Source organism: Meleagris gallopavo, chromosome 3 (assembly GCF_905368555.1).
Source record: "Meleagris gallopavo chromosome 3, MGAL_WU_HG_1.1, whole genome shotgun sequence".
NCBI classification, from domain to species: Eukaryota; Metazoa; Chordata; class Aves; order Galliformes; family Phasianidae; genus Meleagris; species Meleagris gallopavo.
The window spans coordinates 53,115,883-53,139,509 of NC_139406.1; the positions used below are offsets into that span (position 1 = coordinate 53,115,883).

The 23,627-nt window shown below is 43.3% G+C and overlaps 1 protein-coding gene across 5 annotated transcripts in view; it reads left to right on the top strand.

Annotated features, from left to right (window-relative positions):
* The window catches only part of MAPRE2 (microtubule associated protein RP/EB family member 2), an 89,308-nt gene that overhangs the window by 19,619 nt on the left and 46,062 nt on the right, over positions 1-23,627 (top strand). For 3 of the 5 annotated variants that reach the window (XM_085221050.1, XM_085221049.1, XM_085221055.1), the window contains exon 2: positions 3,452-3,513. In XM_085221050.1, coding sequence (XP_085077176.1) covers positions 3,452-3,513 — 62 coding nt within the window. Of the gene's footprint in view, positions 1-3,451; positions 3,514-17,819; positions 18,082-23,627 lie in introns of those variants that run through there. The other 2 variants (XM_085221051.1, XM_085221054.1) reach the window with 2 other exon arrangements.

Below are 23,627 nucleotides of genomic sequence, written 5' to 3' on the forward strand. Positions count from 1 at the left end.
AATAAGTTGGTTTTGAAGTTGTTTTCTGTAAATGCCGAGGATATCTGAAGCAATAATAGGTGACTGTTAGCCTATATTGCAAATTTTTTTCACGCAACATCACTTTCCCTGTCATCACTGGGAGGAGTAAAAAATATCTATTCAGTGTAGCAGAGAGCATGCAGTCATTGAGACACAGGGGCAGGACACAGGGCTGTGTGGCCACAGGGGAAATACAAAGTCTTGAACAAATATAGTAAAATGTGATAGAAGGCATTAGGCTGAAAGAACTTTAAAAACCAATCTATTCTAACTTTTCCTTGTTGATCCTTTCAGCTTACAGCTATGGCTACTCCTTCTCTTAGTATGAGTACGTGAGGTGCATCTAAAAATTGTTGTGCCTTGCTTTCTGGAGAGGATGTTTTTTTTTTTTTTTTTTTTTTTTTTTTTTTTTTTTTTAGCCATCTCATTTTTGGCTTAGTATCTTGGCTTTTGACCTACTTTCTCAAATTCGTCTTGCTCATTCCTTGTTTTGTTAAGTTTTTATAGTGTTTGAAGGGATTTTGTTACAGAAACATATTCTGAGTTGATTTGTGTGAATGGGTTCAGTAGGTAATTCTGTTTGTGGATGTAGCAGTAGCTACCAGAAAACAAGTTCATAGAGGGAAAAGTATGCACCGATAGAGAGCTTGTGAAAGCTTCCTGAGGTAAGCAGATAAGCCCTGGAGGGCAGTGGTCCTGTTGAATCAACTGACTGTCCTGAGATCTAACAAACACTCAAGAGCAAAAGTCTTTTGAATCTGTCCAAGGCTACCACCAAGATGCACTATCATGAAGATCATGTTCTGGAACTCATCCACATCTGAGAAAGAGACAAACATAGGGTGCAGGGCTGTGGATACAGCTGGTGAAGTGAGGGGCATGAAGTTCTTTCTGGTCTCCTTCCTGGAAGCCTGTGGCCTGCCAGTCCAACAGCCTTTGGCTGGGCTTGCACTCACGACTTTGAGATCCTCTGGATATTTATCCTCTCCCCTTCTGGGCCTTTTTCCCACGTTTACCAGTGTGGAAGAAATGACTTCTCTAGATGTTTTGATAAGTTAACTGTTTAGGAGGTGGGCACCTATTTTAATGTTAGAATGGCCTGTGTGTGGTGGGGAGTATCAAGGGGCTGGATTGTACTTGCTGCTTCATGCATAGCAGTGCTATGATGCCTGAGTCTGCAGTTGTGAGCAGTGTGGCTGGCATGTGGAGGAGGGAAAGAGATGGCATCCTTGCCTCTCCCTTTTCTTCGTTGCATGCTTTTATCCTTCAGCCATTCTAAAGAGGACTCCAGCACCCCATGGTTAGCTCCCTCACATTGAGAAACTAGGACCTCTTCTGCATTCCTTTGTCCACCTAAATTAAATTCTACCTTAATGACCCGGTGTTTCCTACCACTCCCTTGCCTGGATGCTGCTCTGGCATTTCAAGCTAGAAGTACAGGTTGAGGTGTTGGCATGACTTGTGGAGCAGGTGGAGGCCTGGGAGTGCTGCTGCACACAGCAGCAAATGAATGCCAATTATCTCACCAGACCAAAGCCACCATGTTGCTCATTACCTGTGGCTCAGGTGAGCACCTGCATGCAGGTAGAAGTTGGGAGATGCTGCTGAGGTGTACATGCTTGGTTTGACCTGTCTGTAGATCATCAGTTTTCAGGCATTAGTCACCTCTGTTACGATGACTTTTTTCTTCCCCCCCCCTCCCCTTTTTGTTAATGATTATATTGTTTATGGGTGAAGTTGAGTGTGATGTCATTAAAACTCTCAAATTGCGGTCTGCTTACTGAAGACAATGAAATAGTTACCTGCCTTTGATGAATAGCACTCTGTTTAGAAAATGTAGCCGAGAAGTTGTTCCACAATCAGATTGTCTATTGCATTTCCAAGGGAATAACCGTGCTTCTTCATTGCTTTTACCTGCTCGTTCTGCTCAACATCTTCTGATGCAAGATCACTTCTCTTAAACATTGTCTTAAACATTGTCCCATCCTTACAAGTTCTCAGAGCAGTGCTGTTAGATCCCAACTTCAGAGGGTCTATTTGAGTAAAAGCTAACATACCATGTCAGATTTGCTGTTCCTATGCCAGTAGGATGCCTGAGGTTTGTCAGCTGTGCTGGAATCACTTTCCACATTAAACAAATGGAGAAAAAAAAGTACATTGAAAAGCAAAGCTTAATAGGCTTGGAGAGATTCAAAGAAATGAAACAATAACATGTTTAATAGCTAATTCCTATTCTGGTTTGGCTTTAAGGTAGCTTCAGCTTTCCAATCTGCTAGCAGGATTCTTAAGTTCTCTGCCAGAATGACTCACAGCTCCCGGAGCTGGGATTCAGCCCTCTAGACAGGCAAGCTGTGTTTAGAGGTCTGTTTACCTTTCCCAGATAATAATGTATTGGAGAGAGACTTGTTTTTTGTTTTCCTCATCTTAAAATAGAGGTTAGGATGAATGTAAATTCACCTGCTGGAGCTTCTTACATCACTCAGACCTGATTCAGTCTGAGCACCACTGGGATCTGTTTAATGTAGTTTCATGTTGTTCTGCAGAGGTGGATGCCTTCAGAATATCTCTTCCTGCTGGTGTGTCTCAACAAGTTGGCCAAACAAATGAATGCAGAACAAGCAATAACTAAAGCCTCAATCTGGGTAAACCATTATTTACCTGCTAGGAATGATATTTCCTGCTGACTGAGAAGGTGAATTAAGAAATCTAGCCATGTAACCCTGGTATGCAATTCATAACACAAACAGAAAACCATATGTGGTTGCTCCTGCTTGTACTTCTGTAGCCTGTGATGTAGCACTTGAGAAAATGGATGTGAGGACAAATCCAGCAGTTGCAGGAAACAGTGCCAAAGAACGTGGAAAAGATTGGGCCGTGAATGTGTCTGCTGCAAGTGGGCAGCATCATGGCTTCATTACTAAGTAAGAAAATTCTAAGGATTGCCAGTGTTTTTTTTTAGTTTTGTATTAGCAAAACCATAGGTTTTCCTGGGTATTGGTTCATGTTTCTCAATGGCAGGTTTTTTTTCCCCTCTGTAAATCTGTTAAGGCAAATGTAGCAAGGCCTTGGTTGCATGACACAATGGCCATAACTGATTGCCTGTGCTCAGCAGAAGCATGGTCAGATGAAGAACCAGCGATGTGCTCAACAATTATGAATAAACTCTGAATGTAGCCCTGCACAAGGGAGCTCATAGACTCGCTACTATATCAGAGGGACATCTGATTGTTGTGCAGATGTGTTAGACACTGAACTATTGTGTACACAGCTGAATTAGGTTATTGTAATGGGGGACTTCTCCTCTTGCTTCATTTTTAGAATACGGCTATTGCATCACTGCCTGACCAATACGGACAAAGACCATTCAGTGATGTATCTATTTATTTCCTATTTGCTTGTTGAACTAATTGTTTTTATGCTTTCTTTCCAGTACCAAATTGCTGCAAGGAATAGTTCAAGCCAGCAAACAGGGAAAGTATTTGGATGCTCAAAGTGAGTACTGTTTCTTTGTATGTGTTTGTTACTGTGTTTGTGATTGATTAAAGTATTCAAGAATTTGCACTTGATTTGTGTTTTTAATGCAGTAGCTAAATAGATTTGACACCAATAGTCAGTAATATTCTTTTGCAATGAATTTGACCATGTAATTAAAAGATTCACGTCATTAAGAGTTACTCATTCATGCAACAGAAATGATGGAAGCCAAACTAGGTGCCACAAACATTTTGGAAGTAGCTTGTATTTTTGGCTGGTGTCAGAAGGAGATGCTGGCAGAAAGGAATAAAAGGAGAAAACTACTATTACTACTGAGAACATTGAGGAAAATCATTCTTATTTTCATTTGCTGTTTTTTTTTAATGTTTGCACTTCTGTATACTATTAGTGCTTCCTTTAACATGAAATGGAAAAGCACACCAAATTCTGTTGTACAGGGTTAGTAATTCAGATGAAATCTGAAGTGCTGTCCTCTTTTTTATCTTTTAAATTCCCATATATGTGAATTTAGACCACATCCCATCCAAGCTCGATGCTAACTTAAACTCTCCAGCCTCCAACTTGATTTCTCTGAAATCCTCTCAGTGAGTCACCTGCGAAGAGCAAAGGGATGAACGTTACAGCGAAATGCAAGGCCCACAAGGTGGCAATGTTTAGAAAGGATGCTCCTCCAGCAGATCTTCCAGCTGCTATCACTTGCTCCCTTTCTATCCTTGCTGTGCATTTCTGCTGCTACACAAGAAATGATAACTGTTGTCAAAATGCAGCGCAGGATGCCCAGTAATACAATTCCTATTGGAATAAATGAGCCACTGGCACTGCACGCTGTGCTGTGGTGTGTACTATGTTTGCCTTTTCTCTTGGCAACATTAATGGTTTGCAGTACAGGGCTGGGGGGTGTGGTTATTTGTAGCTACTGCTGAAAATATGTATAGCACTGAAACGATCCTGAGGCTGTATGATGAAGCACTTTCATTTTTAAAATAGACCACCTTGCTTCTGTTAGTTTTTGAAAAGCTGTTACAAGCCTAACTTTGGATGGGGGTAGGAGACATTGCACTTTGTGGTGGTACTTTCGTCCATACTTTTTCACGTAGTTAAGTTGAAAGTAAGAGGTTTGTGTCTGGGCTATTTTAAAGCTTCATTTCACAGTGAAACTAGGGATTTGCTCCAAGTTATTTAGTGTTTTGAAAAAAAAATTAAATGTTTGCAAAATTTGTCCAGATTCATAATAAACATAAGTAATTATTCAGGGTAAACTCAATGGGAAATATAAGAATTGCCTGTGTTAACTGGCACAGATACACTTAAGGAAGCAGACGCTAGGAAATGGAGAGTTAAAACAGGAGCCTCGGAATCATCAGGTTTCAAGAGTTGCTTTCAGAGCAATTACAAGATATTCAGGTCTTAAGAGCACCCAGAAATCCTCAGGAAAAGAACAGTATATAATCTGGAGCTGAAAGAGGCTTGTAAGCATCAAGGATGAAGCAGGGATGAACTACAGGAGAAATGTGGTACCAAGAGCCAGGAAAATGTAATGTGGACATGCTCCTTCTCTTGAAGGTGTGGTAGATGGAATTGCAGCGGGGCATTGCCCTGTACTCATCTGCGGTGAATGTCGTCTACTTCAATTCCTGCAGGGATAGGGGATGCTACCGGAGTACAGCTTCATTATTGTTGCTATACTGCATTCTTACAAGTATTTTGGAGCTACAGGAAATTTGAAGAATACTATGAGCACTGAGTTAGGATGTAGTCTGGTCATACAGATGTTCATTTGGTGGTCATGTACTATCTCTCTAATAGGAACTTAACTGAAATATGCAGTTTTCCTATTCTTGAAGCAACAGAGAGCTCTCCAGTGTATTTTCCGTGAGTTGCTGCTCACTGTGTAACCTCTTTAAATCCTTTAGTCCTTATGACCTATTATGTCAAAATAAAAATGTATTCACCAGCCTCTAACGCCAGAGGTTCTTTATATTGCTAGAGAATTAGCTGAACTTAGAACTGCAAAAAGTAAATCCATGTAACATACTGCTGTATGCTAGTTGTTGCTCAGGATACCTTCCAATCATGTTCTGGTGCATTTGAGGCTGGCAAAGGAGCATACTTTTTGCTGGAGTTAAGTTACATAGAGAATGACATAGGAATGATTGTTGGAGCATCCAAGAATTTTATAGTTCTCACATGAGTTCAGAAATTTTGTGGTAGGATTGCGGATAGGAGAACAGAAAACAAACTTTATTTATATATAAACACACATCCGTGTATAACATATGTTGAACTACTGATTTGTGATTTGTTCAGGGGGGACCTGAACAAAAAGTCTTGTATGGTCTTTTCTCATTCCTCCCCTGTGCAGAAACAAATACTCCCTGGTCCTTCATGCAAATGCTGCATTGAGTTACGTAAACTGGGAAGAATAAAGGCACTTCCCTCTCACTTCATTCTCCCTACATGCCAGCACCAGCGCTGGTGTAGAATAAATGCTGCTTCTAGATAAGTGAGCTCTGTTTCCAGCTCGGTGGGAACCCTTCTTGTTTCCCCAGACTGGTCCCCTTATTTCCTACCACAGAAGACCTGACTTCCCTAAGGGCTGCTTTGAACTTTCAGCCAAAAGAATTCAGATGTATGAAATATTTGAACTTCTGGGCTGAGCGGACAGCTTTGAAAGCCTTTTCATCCTGTGGAAACAATGTCAGGTCCCCCAAAAAGCAGTGGAGGACATCTGTTTGGGAGTCAGTTCTGTATAGGACGCAGCTGCTTTATATGTTGTTTTGATCCAACATGAGAAAACGGGAGACCTAAATTCTGAACCTAAGAGAAAAAAGTTAACTTAAATGGAATGTTTGTGTATGGCTTTGTATGCACCAGTCCTTGTTCCCTTCTTAACTTGGGAATTGGTTAGTTTGAACAGCCATTTATGGTATTGTCTGAAAATATTATGAACTTTGGGGTGATATTTATTTTTTCAGCATCCCGTACCAAAAATTATCCCACAGGAGCTCAGCAAAGCAGTGATTCATCAGGAACATAACTTAGCTTTTCTAAACGATAGCACGTGGGTTTGTTAAGACTTAATAATGAGATCCTTTCAAATGCAAAAGCTGACAACAGCACTGACATAAATTCACAATCACAATAACACAGAGGCTTGTGGTTAGAGTTTTTATTAAATAGAAAACTCATCTTCTACTGTAATGAGGATATTATGCTGCTTTTATGCCACTAGTACCTTTTGTGCTCAAAATGTTACAGAGGCCTCCTTTTTCATTTATACGCTGTATGACTGTTCAGAAGTTACACAGTGTTGCTATTTTGTGCCATGACTGTCAAAATCATGACAGTATGCAACAGAAATCAGAATGATACCTCTATTTGTGTTTTTGTTGTTGCTGTTGCCTTCTGTGTTTTGCTTGTCAATGATGGTTCATTTATAAAGTGGAAAATAATTGATAAAGAATAACTCAAGTATGATTCAGGTTTTATTCTAACAGCAAACAATCTTTTTTTTTTTTTTGTAGTACCTTTATAAAGACAAAAACACAAAACCTGTTCAGATGTGTCAAATATGAGGTATTTGTAGTGCATCCAGATGCTGTAAAATAGCTGTTTCATATTTTCAGAGCAATGTCTGGATTTTATAAATATAGTCTTGCAAATGTATGTAGAACCTTAGCTGGCTCTGTGCAGTCATCCTGCATCTGCTGACAGACTGGTTCACTTAGGGCAACAGAGGACCTGTTTCTAAAACCTGCGGACCATTGCAGATGTGGTGAGAAGCGTGAAGGTGAGTGCTGTGGCTGTGCTCCTGCCTGTATCTCATTCTGTGTGAAGTGCACCTGTACTATGATGTGGTGGGTGCCAGGTGGCCTTCTCTCCAATGCTGTTACTGAAGTAGGAACCTAAGCAGCAGATGCTGGGGTGTTCAGGGCCTCCCCAAGCTGAGAAAAATCCAGTGGGGAAGATTCTGACCTCTGGACAGGTCCCTGAAGAGCACAGTGCTTGCCAGGAGTCCAAAGAAAGGCTTGGAAAAGCTATATGAAAATTCTTCTTCTACCAAGGAGGGGATTTTGGGGTTTAATGGTTGGGTTGGGTTATGGGTAATTTTCTTGTTGTGTTTTTGTTTGTTTTCGTGGTAATTGGTTGTTGTGATGCTTGTTGGCTTGTTCTTTCGTTGTTTTTTTAATTCAAGTTTCAGCGTTTTCTAGTATTCCTTTGCAATCACTGTGGGTGGAAACTTATGCTTTATTAGCCAGCTTCTTAGACTCTGATGTCAGTAAGTTGCCCCATGATCTGTGGCTTCCAGAAAATCACCCTGTGTGCAGTCACAGTAAAGCATGAGCTGCCAGCAATGCACAGCAGGCTCATGAGGTCAGGTGGATGCAAGGCGTATTTAATTCAAGGAGTTATCCTTAGGTTAAAAATGTTGCTTATAATAATGTCACCTTCAGCCTTCCTGGAGACTTGGTTAGCCAGAAGTAGGGTGTGGGACAGCTGCTGCCGTGTGCTCTACCACCTTGTAACACAGCAGCAAAATTAGAGGTTTTCAGTTTCTTAGGACCTAGTAATTTTCTGCCCTCATTGTGTTTACTCTGCTGTTAACTCAGAGCTTACACCCAAGCCCAATTTTTGTGATTGTCAGTATCTTCTCCTGCGTTTGTTCGTCCCTCAGCATGGTGCAGGAGCAGAAGAGAGGCCTGTAGAGGCAGGAGCCTACACAAGGGCCAAGTGGTTCAGCCTCCAAAACCTCAGCTGAAGACCTGCCACCACTACTCGTACAGCTCTGTTAGAGATCTGCTGTGAGCAGTTAGACTGGCTGAACATCACAGTGCCAGTGTGGGGAGTGCCAGTCTAAGTTTTCTGTCAATAAATATCCACACTACAAGGAAAACAGTGGTGCCCTCAAACTGAGCTTTATGAAGTGGCTTCCATCAGCTTCATCCTCTTACATGAGGTCTGGATTTGGCTCATCGCTAATGACCTGAGTGGGCTGCATGGAATAAACATACTGTGAATAGTACTGTACAAAATACTGTTACATTACATTGGACATTTTCAAAACAATAACTGGTTCCTGCCTTGTGTCTTTATAGAAGAACACTATTGATTACAGTCAAGTGTTTTCAGACTTGATCTGATTTCATAACTCAAATCTTTTTTGTCTAATATAAGCGGCTTCATGTAATCACTCTTCTAAATCGAAAGCTTATGTTTGACAAGTGGGTCACTGGTTAATGGAAGCCAGTCAATCCAGCTGTTTATCTTTTCACTAAGATCATGCACTTTCTGTATGTTCTTGTCTGTTCAAAATGCAGATGTGTATATTTCTAATAGCACTCCCTCTATTTTCAAATAGGAACCTAAGATTTATTTTGTTTTATCTGTCCCCTACATTCAAATAAACAAGTCACAGAGGTGTTTCAGCTGGTATCACATTTGATCCACAAACATGCATCACTGTTGTGTTATTATTCATTTGATTTTATAAAAGAAAATGCACAGAAGCTCACAAACATTATTTTAACCTCCCAGGTCCCAGTATTTTGTATGTTTCTGTGAACAGATCCACCTTCCATTACAGCAGACCAATAGTAACTTTCTTCCAACTTGCTTTGTCTCCTAACAAACAGACAAGGACTTTTTTTTTTTTTTCCTGCTAGTTCTGAATTTCAGAATTCCAGAAAGTGCTGGTAGTATGCTGTATCGCTGTATCTAAATAAAGCACTTGCAGCATCAGGCTAATAACAGGCTCAAAGTATTCATGGAAACTTAGTCTGATATGCCAAGTTCCAAAAATCCACTTAGGAAATGTCTGTCTGTGAGATAAGTTTCCTGGCACAGTTTGCTAATCTTTGTTGTTTTGTTTTTTTGTTTTGTTTTGTTTTTATTCAGAGCACTAGCGTAAGTGTAACATTATGGTTAAAATTATCTATGAATATTTTTCTTCTTTGTTTGACAACTATCTTATTGATAAAGACTGAGTAAACAGTAAGGTGGTAATAATCATTTACTGTTGGGGAAAAAAAAAATCTATCTTTTGTCAGTAGATGAGGAAACTATCACTCATTCAAGGTTAGTAATACACTTCTGTAAGGGAGCAATAATATTGTATGTAGAAGAGTGACTTCTTGCTCCCAAAGAAGCAACGATGCTCAATTTCTGAGTTGGTGATTGCAAGTAAACCCTTGCAACCTGGTGTTTGGGAGATGCCCCCAAGGGTTCCAGCTGTGATGTGCTAAGAGGCTCACCTACAGTGAGGAGGTGATGGAGTCATAAATACAGGTGTCAGGGCTTGGGGTGGCTGCAATGGTGGTGTGAATGTGCATGCACCTTAGCTCTTACTTCTGTAGCACATTCTTCTCGTTCTGTGGATGAAATGAGGTGTTATTAGCTAATGACAGTGTGTTAGTTGGACAATAGGCACGCTGGGAGCTTTGTCTGGGGGAAGGAAACCGGTGTGACCCAGGTTCTCTGCAGGTGGCTGATGAAGGAAGGTGGAAACTGCCAGAGCGCTACAGAGGGTGATGCTTGACAAAGGAAGGGTGGGAAAGAATAGGAGAAGAAACAATGGGAAACCCCAGATGGGGAAGAAATCTCGAGATGAAAGGAGGTGCCACTCATCTCATTATAGCAATGGAGAAAAGGGGTGGGTTTGCTTAGCTGCAGAGCCAGTTAGAAAGGGCAAACTTAGCTAAAAGAACTCATGGATCAGAAAGCAAACCCTGAAAGAAAGGAGTGTGACCCAGCACCTGCCATGAGGGCAAGGCAGGGGAAATTTGTGCAGACACTGTTTTGACAATGTTTTGAGGAAGCTGGTTGTAACACCAGGGCCTGCTTCTGTACTTGCAAAATGAGGAAAGCTGGCAGAAACTAGATTTTGTAAAATGCTATAAATGTCTGAGATAAAAAGCAGTTATTGAGAGAAGGGTGAAATGCAAACAAAAACAAAAAAACACAGCTCTTTTTGTATGATTTCTTGGCATTTCCTAATTTGATGGGCACTTAATACATGCTCTGTAAGAGAACTTTTTGTAGCATGCTGTAAGAACATGAGTAAACTTTCTATTTTGCAGCAAGGCACTGGGTTCTTGGGTTCTGCAGTTGCTGAATGGTCACACACTGCTGAATGATTTGGCAGTAAGGTTTTTGATCTGAAGCAGGCATGAATGCACTCTGTATTTCTTTCCCATTACCTAAAGTATGTAATAATGTTTATGTTGGCATTTTGCAGGGTGTGGGAGGACAGACACCTAATTAACTGTTTCCTGGGGCAAAGTAACCCCTTCAGATGTTGGTTTGTAATGGTTCTGCCCTTTAAGTTGTCTGGTTGAAGCATTTTTGATTCAGTAATAGGTGTCAAAAACTTGATCAACCCTCTGCAGGAACATTTTCAAGGGGAAATGGTTTTAAGTTGAGGGAGGGGAGATTTAGGTTGGATGTCAGGAGGAAATTCTTTACAGAGAGTGGTGAGGTGCTGGAACAGGCTGCCCACAGAGCTTGTGGATGCCCCGTCTCTGGAGGTGTTCAAGGCCAGGTTGGATGGGGTCCTGGGCAGCCTGGTCTAGTATTAAATGGGGAGGTTGGTGGCCCTGCATGTGGCAGGGGGCTTGGAGATTCATGGTCCTTGAGGTGCCTTCCAACCCTGGCCATTCTGTGATTCTGTGAACCATTGCTTTCTTTTGCCAGGCTTCTCTTCCTCTTTGGTGTCTTGGATGGCCTGGTAAACTTTGGCAAATATAATTTTCCTTATGATAGCTATAATCCTGTGCAAGCTTTGCACATTCAGTAACTCTAATGCTAGTACAGGACAAGGGGCAGTGCTGTAAGTAGGTCTTGACTGATAATCATTGCAAAGCTTTTAAACTCCTACTTAAGTTATATAGAGGTACTATACATTCATGTGTGGCATTTATTTACTTGGATAACAATCACAAATCAAATAACTGTCAACTACAAATCTCCTGCTGCAGAGCAGAGAATCACTTATGATTATTAGCTATTCTTGAATTCCTGGTATATAATAACAGTGCCACGTCAAGTTTTCAGCAGTGTAGTGTAACAGGTACTGCTCAAAATCATCACCTACCAATAAGGTATTGGTGTAGTGCAGGACCTCAGGCATATCATGTTTTCATGCTAGAAACCTGGACCCTTGGCAGATAGCATTGCAAAGCATTTGTCCTCCCTAATCTCCCAATATTGCTTTTATGAAACATATCATTAGACTGAAGTGTCTTTAAAGTACATTGCTATTAAATTCTGTGTTGAGGATAAGAATGACTGTTAGAGAGTTAGATTTTCCATTTCTGCATGTTGCTTTTTTATTTCACCATTTTTCCACCCACTTATCTTGAATTCCAGCAAATCCAAGAAGGTTCCTTGACAGCTGAAAACACTTTAAAAAAAAAAAATAAAAATAAAAAATATATATATATATATATGCTAGATTCCTCTTCTACCCTCTTATATTTCTGAAGCCTTCAATTCTTCTACCAGTCATAATTTGATGGATTGTTTTTACATAGTATACAAATGTCTGATGTTCTGATCATTTTATATATTAACAAGTTACACCATGAACAACTCCAGCCAAGTACTTCCATGTAAATGTACATGCACAGGGAGTGAGTCAGGCCCTTCTCTTTATTCTTTTTAATCAGTATTAAAGACCGGGTAAGATGGAGGAGTCATTACTTCAAGCATTTATTGATCACAGCTGACGTTTAAAGGTTTTCAAATGAAGTGACTCCCCAAAATGTGCCTGAAAGCTTGTGATAACCCAGTACATGCCAAGTGTAGACTAAAGAATTCAAGTATTGATTTGGTCTGAAGTAAAGGGAAATAGAAATTTCTCCTTTTTGTAACCATCATTCACTGAACATTTCCTGCTGTCACTGCTTTTTGTTATGTAGGAAGTATTGGGTAAAAAGTGTTTCACATTCAGTGTGAGCTAGTAGTGTTTTTAACCTGGAAACCTTTGATGTGTATTGAAGAATGCTTTTTTTTTTTTTCCCCCTCCCCTAAATAGGGGTTGTTTTTCTATAAAGCAGACAGATTTAGCTAAATCCTGAAAGTGCTGAGTTTAGCAAGTGTCCATTAAACCTATTTATTAATTTTAATCAAACAATTTGAATAACATTAAAGTATATGAATTGATTCACAATATCTGCTCTGTTCGACAGTTTTTGAAATCCTATTTCTGTGAACAGCAACAACAAAAGAAAATCCTGGTTTTTTTGTTTTTTTTTTTAGACAGTTTTTGAATCTTGAAATAATCCTCTGATTTCTATTTGCTTTCTAGAGCAACTACAAAAGGTAGCTAGCTGCTACCTTTCTAAAGAAAAAATGCCCACAGGCTGTGGCTCTTCAAGACTACCCTCTTTAGTGAGGAATTCATACACTAATGAATGGCCAGATTGGATTTGCAGCTTATGGCTAAATTTTCAGGAATGTCTAGCTGACAAAGACCTGAACTTTTCTCTCACTCTTCCTCCCAGGCACAGAACACTTTAAAATGTGAAATATGACCTCTGAAATATAAATATGTCCATATATTTAAAAATAGGCTTGAATTACCTCATAGGGATATGGTCCATGCACATTGTCTAATTGGGACAGCCCTCTCTTTCTTTCTCTTTCTGTCTCTCTCCAGGGAAGGCAAATAATCAAGACTTTGCTTAAAGTGGCAACAGTATGATCCCCAAGGGTGGGAAGCTCATTCTTTATCTACAGGATGTCTGGAGTGATAAGGAGCTGTTTTAATAAAATTCATGCAGTGTTTCTTTGTCCTGACAAATCATTACTGTTTGCTCTTTGGTATGGTTAATTTAAATGCAGCATGCCCTGAAACATACAGCACCAAAGGAAGTAATGGCATGGGAGAGTTGATTCGGTGCCATGTATACAAAGAAAAACGTACAGTTCTGGATTAGAATTATCATTTTAAGTGACTTTACATCACAGTGGGAGCTTTCCTTTGGCTTAATCAGTGAGGCTATTGGATGATATGTCAGTGAAACAGGAAGTGTGAGCTCTTCTGCACGGACCAGGTTAGCCTGAAACATATCGTACACCACATCGCATCTGATATGCGTTCCCTGTGTTAGTTAACACTGCTGTTACTAATTCTTCTATGGATGTTTCTATGTAATTGTTATCATTACAGGTTGGAACCATGCATTATTTTAGGCTGGCACAAACTAGTGCTCCCTAACAGATGTGTAGTTGCAGATATCACATCTCTACTTCCATTAGATAAAATGCAAATTGGAATTTCCTAAGGCTTCTGTTTTTAGTTTGCTAATGAAACTATTATTCAAGGTGTAGACTATCAGATATTAGGCTGATTCTGTCACAGTGCACTCATGATTTTATCCATTTTACTGAAAATACTCATACTGGGAATTAAGTATCTGTGTACCTTGATGAACTGGGGCTTCCTTGAACAAGATTTGTCCAAGCCTTCAGTGTAACTTTTCCAGCTCTTTCCAACCTTTTCCTACTGTACTTTATTCATTTATTTTCAAATCTGAACATGGTTGGCCATATCCTTCGTGTACCTTCGTGTACAACCTGTTCCTGATGAATGCACATACTTGAATGCTAAAAATAACTTTGATTTTGCTTTAACAGGGTGTAAAACCTTTATTTTGCAGAAGTCTGTTAGTCTTTATCCTGATAAATTAGGAGTATGGGAAATGATAGTTGAATTAGGAAAGTAGACTACATTGGTCAGGATTGCTGCTTTCTGAAAGGCTTTGCTACCTTCCAACTGTTAGCCTGGAGTTTTCTCATTCTTTCCCAGAGAAAAAACTGCACTTTTGACAAGAGTGTTCATGAAACTCTTCTGAGAAGGAAAGCACGTTGGCCAAAATAATCATACTGATGATGTTTGCTGTAGTTTGAAGCTGTAGCTGAGGAGTATTCTGAGAGCACCGCAAGGAGTAATATCTCACAGGGACTCCTTTGCTAATTTGAGCGAAAATGGAAGGTGTCAGAGATGAGGGATGCTCATTGGCATTCTTGATCTCCCCTCCACCTCCCCCCTTTCACCACAGAAAGAAGTTATCCAAGCAATGGGGAATTTCTGCAGTCATTAATTGTAACTTGCAATTTGGCTGTGTCATATAAAGCTCACTACAATTATGTTTTTTTAATCTTCTGACAAATATGTTAGCTGGATTCTCTAGTATGGCTGTGCACTGGGCACTTCTTTTCAGTGTTAAAATACTTGTAATTAATTTCCACATCAGCTAGATAGTCTGAAGTTCTGGCTTGAGCACACTTGAGGCTTTTCAGCCCCTGCTGTTTGGGCTTTTAGGGAATTTCTCTCTCAGGCATTATAAATTGTGCTGCATAGCTATTTTACTACAGCAAGTAACAAGGAACCGGAAATGAAAGCTCTGAAGAGAAAGGAGCAAGCATAATTTTAGAGAATGATGTTGAGGGCTGTTGGATTTCCACTCTGCCTGTTTTACCATGGTGGAAATTGTACCGAAACATATGTACTGATATAGAGTGGTGCTTTCTTCCTGTCTGTAGTTCAGTTGAGGCTCTGTGATGAAACTGTGGGATCTCTTTGCAGCCAGACTCGGGTAGGAGATAGGGAACAACAGGTTAATGTGGCGCTGGGAAGGCAGAACATTTCTGTCCTTAGAGCTTCAGGATTTGGCTGGAGAAAGCCACACATGCCATGAACTCATGGTGGTAGTGGCAATCCTGTTCTGAGCAGGAGGGTGGGCTGGGGACCTCCGTATGTCCTTTCCCACCACTGCTGCTTCTGTTCTTGATGCTTGAAGATCTGTTGCATCAAGCTTTGTCATCACCACTGTGCATTAATTGGTTTCCTGGCTCTTCTTGTTTTGCTCAGTTGACTTGCCAGATATGAGTACTAGATTTCAGTACTTTCGATTTATCACATATATATATATATATATTTTTATATATATATATATATATATATATTTTTTTTTTTTTTTAACAGACACTGCTCTGACCTTTTGATCTTAGAGCTCATATGCCCACCGCATCCAAAAGCTGTGTGGCCAGCAAGGATGCAGTCACCTGATAATACTGGCAGGTTCCTGTTTCTCATTCTGTGTTACTGGAGTTATGTCTCAAATCTGTGCTCAGATTGATGAAAGCAGAAAGACCATGTGGTGGCTTCCTGCACATAAAGATACGAGCTGCATTGATGGACCACACAGTGCTCGAAAATGATGGTGTAACAGAGGGAATGCTATGCATGCCAGGTCAGTGCTGTGCTCTGTGCTCCTTGGGCTGTGCTAGATTAATCAAAGCAGCACGTGTTGTCTGAAGCCCTGCAACAAGCAGCTTCTGCCTGTGCCTGGCTCAGCCTTGGTAAAGGTAAGGTACTTCACTGAGGCAGTTCTTCATGCTTAAATCCTAATGCAAAGGCAAAGAGGGGTCTAAAGGAAGGCTGCCACACTGTCCTTACCTGTGCTTCTCTGCTGTAGCTCTGCCAGTACATGTTTGAAGTGGTTTGGGAGGCTTCAATAAAGAAGCTTCTGTTCTCTGTAACTGGTGAAGAAGTAAAAATATTTTTACAAATAAGGGTAACAGTATTTTATAGCTGGCTGCCTGGCAGAGCAGGTAGGGTTATGTCTGGCAGCAAAGGCCCGCTATAGATTATTTTTACATTCTGTCACCATGTAGCATTTCTGGCTTCTCTCTGCTCATCAGTGTTACTACGACACTTATTGGCCCTCTCTGCAAGATATATTTTGGTGCTTGTTTTTAAACAGACTCAAAGGAACTTTCTCTAGCGGGTTTACTGTTGCCAGATGAATGGAGCGTTTTTTCAGTAAAGTATGTCATCTGCGAAGGGCTGGAGGTTGGTTACTGGAAACATCATTTTTTCTCTTTGGAGTACTGGAAAACCTGGCAGAGGCAATAAATAACACCTCCAGCCTCAGCGTTCAGAGGGCTATGGCAAATCAGCTGGCTGATGTGATTTCTGTTAGATTGCTCTGAGCCACGTGTGTTACTATGTGATGCTGATTTAAGCTCATGTCAGTTCTCAACTGAGTGCTGTGCAGTCAGTGTAGAGATATTGACTGCACTCATGGTTTCTCCGTGAATCTAAAATCTATATTGTGAGCATAACCATGTAAGCTCAACTTTCAGCTGTGTCATTTAGCCTGAAAGGTTAGGTAAGGTTACAAGGGAGATCTAGGTTAGATGTTAGGAGGTGCAGTCACCATCCCTGGAGGTGTTCACAAACTGTGTGGATGTGGCACTGAGGATGTGGTTAGTGGGCATGGTGGGGATGGCTGATGGTTGAACTGGAGGATCGTAGTGGCTGTGATTATTATAAGGATTGGTTAAAATCTTGTAGGATTGCTTTTTTTCATAAAAAGAAAAGAAAAAAAACACAAAACTGATGAGTTAACCGAATCAAACTAATTTGAAAGTGTTTCTCTTTCACATCCAGCAGCCTTGAGGCCATAGAGAGCTGCTTAGATATTGTGCTCATAGCTGCCCTCACAGGTTTCAGGGCAGAGGAGACAAGTTGTGAGCAGCTTGCTGGTCTGTTTGTCAGTAGCATGATTGAGGTGTGAGTTCTGCTGTCACTGTGGCATGTGGGGAGGTACAGCGTGGCATGGGCCAGGCCTGCCTCTGAGGAGGTGGCTGTCCCTCCTTTCTTTGGCTTCAGACATCAGAGGGCAGCGCTGGCTGAGGAAGAAAGTGTGGAGATGGTGAATGCCTGGCATATGCAGGAGGAGCTGGGCTGGGGCGTGAGGAATGCTTCTAACTGTGGGGTGGGAGATGAATGGTGTTTGAACGGCGGTGCTGGTAGGCCTTGCTCCTGCATCACCAGGCTCTGCTCCCTCTTTTCTGACCCAAGCAGGATGGTCAAGGCACCATCACTTCCCTCAGTGTAAGCTCGAGGAGCCTGGAAGTGCAGCGTGAGGGCCATGCGTTGCGATCAGTGTGGCTGCAAGCAGAGCCTGGGCATCCTCACATGTGGGGACAGAAATGCCATTGGTGAACTCAGACTTCCTTACACTATTTCTTTTTTCTTTTGTGTTTTTTTTTTTTTTTTTTTTTTTTTTTGTGGTTGGGAGTGCATGATTTCTGACTGTTTTGTACCGTTTAATATTTACTCATTGTTTATTAGACGCCAGGTCGGCTCTGTGCCGTCGCCCCCACACGCGCTGCCACCACCTGGGCACGAGGGCCGCGGTGCTGTGTGGCGGAGAGGAAAGGGGGGGGGGGGGGCGGGAGATGGCGGGGGTGGCGCGGAGTCGGCCGGTTGCCATGGCGCGGAGCGATCACGTGGCGAGACTGACGCGGGGCGGGGCGGGGCTGGCTGCGTGAGACGGCGGCGGCGGCAGCGGCAGCACCACCTTCCGCAGAGCAGCGGCAGCAGCAGCAGCAGCAGCGCAGCGCGGGGAGGCGCGGAGCCGCGGGAGCGCCAATGCCCGGACCGACCCAAGCCCTGTCCCCAAATGGCGAGAACAATAACGACATCATCCAGGACAACGGCACCACCATCATCCCCTTCAGGAAGCACACGGTGCGGGGGGAGCGCTCCTACAGGTACCGCTGGCGGGCGGCGGCCGGGCGCTGCGGCGCGGGGGGGGCCGTGCGGAGCGGGGCCAGGCGGCGCTCAGCCCCCCCCCCTCCAATACGCAGAGATTGAGCGAGAGAGAGAGGCGGCACGGCATTGTGCGGGAGGCGGGGGGGTTGTCCTCGGCCGGGGCGGAAGATGCATCGAGAGGAAAAAATAAAAAATGATTAAAAAAAAATAATAATAATAATAATTTAGAAAAAAAAAACACGAAGGAGGAGGAGGAAGAAAGAAGCCCGCCCGCCAGCCGCGCAGGGAACCGCAGCGCCGGGCGCGGCCCCCGGCCCAACCCCGCTCCGAGGGGTGCGGGCCCGCCGCTTTGTCGCAGCCCCGAGCCCGGTGGCATTGTTCGCTGCGGGTCGCGGCTCCGGGGCCGGGCACGGCCGCTCGGATGCTGCGCGCTGACAGCGAGCGGAGCCTCTGCAGGGAACACGCCCCTGGAGCAGGAAATGGGGCTGCCCGCGGGCAGCGGCCCCGGGGCGGGCTGCGCTGGGTCGCGGCGGCGCTTCTTCGAGGAGAACCGCAACGTCTGCGGCTCCCGCGGGCGCTGCCGGCCGCTGACAGCCGGCGGAGGGCTCGGTGCTGGCGCCTTGCCGTGGGGCGGGAAGGGCTGCACCGCGGAGCTGAGCCGTGCCGCCCCCGAGCCTGGTCCTGCCTCTGTAGCGCAGCCCCGGTGCGTGCGTGGAGCGCGGTGCCGAGGCGGTGCGTGCTCTCGGTGTTGTTGTTTGCTTTTGTGAAGAGCTGTATCTGCTTGCAGGAAAAAATGGAGCCTTCGCTTCCTATCCCTAAATGACTGCTCGGCACTAAGTAGTTCTGTGCTTGAGGAAAGCTGCGTTTCCACTGCGCTGCTGAGCAGAAATCTGAGGTGGACGCACGACAATTTATGGCAAGCCTACCTTCAGTTATTCTAGCGTGCACCCTAGGTGCTGCATCTTGCAGTCTCACTGCTTGCCTTTGGAAGGCTCTTCTAGAAAACCTCTCTTGAATGGAGTTCTCCATTATCCTTTTGCAGCACATAAATACAGTCTCCAGCAGCCATCAACAAGTCGATTTGCTAGTCCTTCTGTTTGCTTCACCCTGCACTGAGCTATGTCTAGGAAAGGCATTTTGTGAGGCAGCTATATTGAGCACATGATGACAAAAATAATTGCATTATAGTCCAATTTTCCAGAAAGCATGAATTTGTGCAGCATCTGTATGAAAGGCGAATTCTTCCCAGTGCAAGGCGCCTTGCAGGGCTTTGCATCCTTCTGCCTATCTGTGGAAATATACTACAATGCAGGGCAGATAATGCTAATATTATGCATAGATAATGCTAATATACATTCTATCTTGGGGAGGTAAGCAGTCCAATTAAAATTATTTTAGAAATGAACTTTTAATGCATAAAAGGAATAACTCAATTGGAGAATCCTACTTTGGCTCCTTGTGGAAACTCACCCTGCCCTACAGAGCCACGGCACCTACAGATGTAGGTTCTCCTCTTTCCAGTGAGAGTGATGCTTAGCTTTCCATCTGTAGCTCAAAGTACTTCATGAAGCTTTCCTGTTCTGAAATATCCAGCTCCTGCCGGAGGAGCTTCCTGTGACTCCTGAAGAAGTTTGTAAGAGGTAAACTTGGTACCAATTTGCAAGTCAGGAAGCTGACATGAAAGGGATTCCCTGGCATTACCATCACGCTGAGAGTACAGCAAGGAACTGAACCCACACCACATGAGTCCCAGCCTTGTGCTGTGTGAAGCCACAAATAGTCCTTACACGCCTTCCAGAGCACATATTATATTTTGCAGACTGGGACATCCAGGCCTGAGGTGTTAAGTTTCTCCTCCACCTGCACTTAGTTGGTAAATGGAAACCGGTTGCTTTGGTGTAAAATGCAGTCGCGGGGAGATGTTGCCTTCTGCAGTAAATAATAAAACCAGAAAGTAATAATAAGTAAATAAGTAATAATAAGAGTAAATTTGTACTTCTCTGATCATGTGTTCCTTCTGTCCCAAAGGAAGGAATTGCGTGTGTCAGTTGTCCGTGTTCCAGATCAGGAGACTAACTTTACAATTTGGTTGGAAGTGAGGTGTTGTTTTGTTGGCCTGAAATAGATTTGTGCTTGTTTTGGAGAAATTAAGTGTAGTTTCTTTTCTGTGTTCAAAAAAGACTGAAAAAATGCAGTGAGAAACCAAATCAACAGCTGGGTGGAGAATTGTTCTCAAATAAGCATGTCTGCAGTGCTTCTTGGCAGACTTGGAGTATTCTGTATGGCTGATCAGCTCACCATATTTTTCGAAGCTCCATTCATTGTAGGGGAGTTGGAGTAGGTGACCCTTAAAGGTCTCTTCTAACTCAAAGGATTCTATGTACATTTCTGAAGGTATCTCCTTAAGATGCTTGGCTCTCCTGAGTCATCTTCTTGGAAACTGCTCTTTGAGAGCCTGTTCCTTCTGTGCAGCTACAGACCTGCATGGAGAAGATGCGCTGCTGCACCCTGCTTTGGGCAGGAGGCACTGCTTGCCCCAAAGCTGCGCCCTGCTGGGTGCAGTGAGTGAATAATTCCACTGAAGTAAGAAAAAAAGACAATTTGTGTTGATAAAGTTAGTAGCTCAAGGTCCAGACTTGTTGAGAACTTGTGGAAAGGAGACTGGGTAAAATCAGCAAGTTGTCGTTGTCTGCTGATACTGTAAATGCTCCTGGAGAAATGCTGCTAACCACATGAGTAACCTGGCATGTTATTTCCAGAGGTGTTTGCTCTTGGCCTAACTGCTGCTATTTCGGGTCGTAAGTTCCATTCTAGGTTGCAGTGGAAGCAGAAGAAAGGCCATTGGAAATGTTTGTAAGACACCACACCCTATGAACGTGGCCTGTGCTTCTCTAACAACTGCATTTGTGATAAGTCCTTGCCTTGGAAGCACCCAGAGAGCAGCAAAGTGCTCACTGCTCCCTGGGGGAAGCAGGGACCCTGCAGAAAGCCGTCGTGTTTCAGCTTGGGCCCTTCTCTTTTCTTTCGCTTTCGTAAAGCTGGCTTCCTGCCTCTACTGCGGCTGCTCATCTGTAATCTTGTTTTGTGATTAGGGAGTGCTCTGCCCAGAGAGAATTGTGCTGGTCAGGCTCAGCTCTCAAAAAGCAAGGGGGGAAACTGTCTCATGCTGACTGGGAATCGCCTGGGAAGAGCCCACGTTGGTGAGGATGGCTCTGCTCAGTGCTGCTTGGGGGGTTTGAAGCAGAGATGTTCCATGCCACACAGGCCAATTTGTGCAAGGGAACGAGGTGCTTTCAGGCAGAACCATCTCTGCAGCATGCACATACGCACTCTCACCAAGGAGAATCACAGAATGGCTTTGGTCGGAAGGAACTTCAAAGGTCATCTGGTCCCAACCCCTAGCCGTGGGCAGGGCTGCCACCCAGAGATCAGGCTGCCCAGGGCCCCATCCAACCCGGTCTTGTGCAGCTCCAGGGGCATCTGTGAACATCCGAACTGCACCCAACCTCTGTGCGTTTCCAAAGCATCCTCTAGGTAGGAGGCTGGGCCCTATCTTAATACATGGTGGGTGTTGTTGGTTTTTTGTGTAGGGTTTTTTTTTTTTTAACCTTTCTGGGTTGCATAGCAACAGCAGTATTTCCAGCATGCTAACAAAAACAGGAGCAAATTTAAGATAGAACTGAATTGGATGCTGCCACTTCTCAAAACAGGCATTTTGCTTCAGTCCTGCCTCCCTGGATAACAGTGAAAAACTGGTGATGTGGAAGGAGGGCTCTGGACCAGGAATGCCCCATAGAAGCTTTTCTTTTGCATGAGCATTAGCTGCTCATGCTTTTCTTTTGCATGAGCAGCTAATGCAAGGGAGATACAGCCCCCTCTGTGCAGGCAGGCTGCGCTGCAGGAATGTTCTAGGAGGAGATCCCTGAGTAACCACTTGAGATATGAAAAATTGTTTTTAGAGGCAGTAAGGAGAAAAAAAAAAAAAAAGAAAAAAAAAGAACACAAGTGTAGTAAGTTTGCATTTCAATCCTTGGCATTCAAATAAGTGACTTTTTAAAAATATCTTCAGAGGCTTTGGTTTTGGTGCCTGGGGGTGGGGAGGTTAGTTAATTTGACAGTCTTTTCTCCTTCCTCATGCCCAAAGATAATTATAGCAGAGGGTTGGTAAGGAAGGAGATGAAGTGTGTGCCAGCTTTTCATTTTGGGGATGCAACTTTCAGCCTTTGTTTGATAATTGAAAACGAGCAGTCGCACCACATCTGTTCTCAATCACACGAACCACTGAACGGGATGGCATGAAGGCCGTGCAGTAACAGCGGTGACAGCAGCGAGAATTGGGCTGCGTGCGGGTGCCCGGTGTGTCCCGCTGGATCCTTGTCCCCAGCTCGGGGTGCTGATTGCCTGCTGCCCCTATCAGTGCCAGGAAGTGTAGATGGAACACATCCGTGTCTCTGCGGGGACGGTATTAACTTAGCACTGAAAAGCTGCGTGAGTCTTGCCGTGCTCAGATCCCTGCTGCCTGACTCACCAATAAAGCATCTTCATCATATTGTTTCATTATAATTAGATGGGAGGGGAAGGAGAATATCAGCTATAAAAGTTTACTGAACGTGCATTTAACTCTTCAGGTTTTTTAAAAACAACGGCCTTTTTGTTTATTTTTAGCACAGTTCTGTTGTCCTCATGCTAACTCATTTATCTCAAAATGAAGATCTGCTTGTGATTTTTTTTGACTACAACTTGTCTAAATTCCTGATGGCACACTAAGTTACTAAAGATTCGATAGAGAAGGCTCTGCATACCAAAAGCACACCCATTACGTGGCTTGGCTAATCTATGTGGAAATGTTTTCTTGCTTTGCATTGAGCTCTGTACTTATTGAATTGTGCTTTCGTATTAAATCTGCTGTTTTGTTGTGCTATCCAAACAGGAAATGTAAACGTTAATTGGTGCGTAGAGACTTAAGGATGTAGCTTCCGGAGGAAATCTCACGACTGTGCAGATTTGCTGTGCCTGGAGAGGAATATGCCATGCAGATCATGGTCTTGATGTTCTGGTCTTGCACATGGCTGGCTTGCGTACCTGACTCATGGTGTCTGGGGGAGGGAGCGATCTGAGATGTGGGTGAGGTGATGGAAGATGGAGAGGCGAGGCAGCAGCACTGGGGTGAGCTCTTGTGAATTTTAGTGTAGTCTGGAGCAATATTTAAGCAAGCTATGCAAACTGAAGAATTCCTGGTCTGGGTTACGTTTGGGATTTCTTCTGTGTGCAAAATGGATCTTTATTCTCCAGCATGCAAGGCAGTAAAGAAATAGTGTACTTTGCTGTCATGATGTTGTGTCCAGTGGTGGTGCATGTTCCTGTTTTTCCATGTGGCTATGTGTATTGTTTCAGAGGTTTAATTTTCATTATTAAGTTTCTTGGAACTCAGAAGGTAGTTAGAGAGATCAGGGGACTTGAGTTTTATCTTTAGGGATAAGTGGAATGAATATCCCCTCTACAGAGGGCTCCTCAGAGCTGTACAAGTTTTCTACTCAACCAGCTG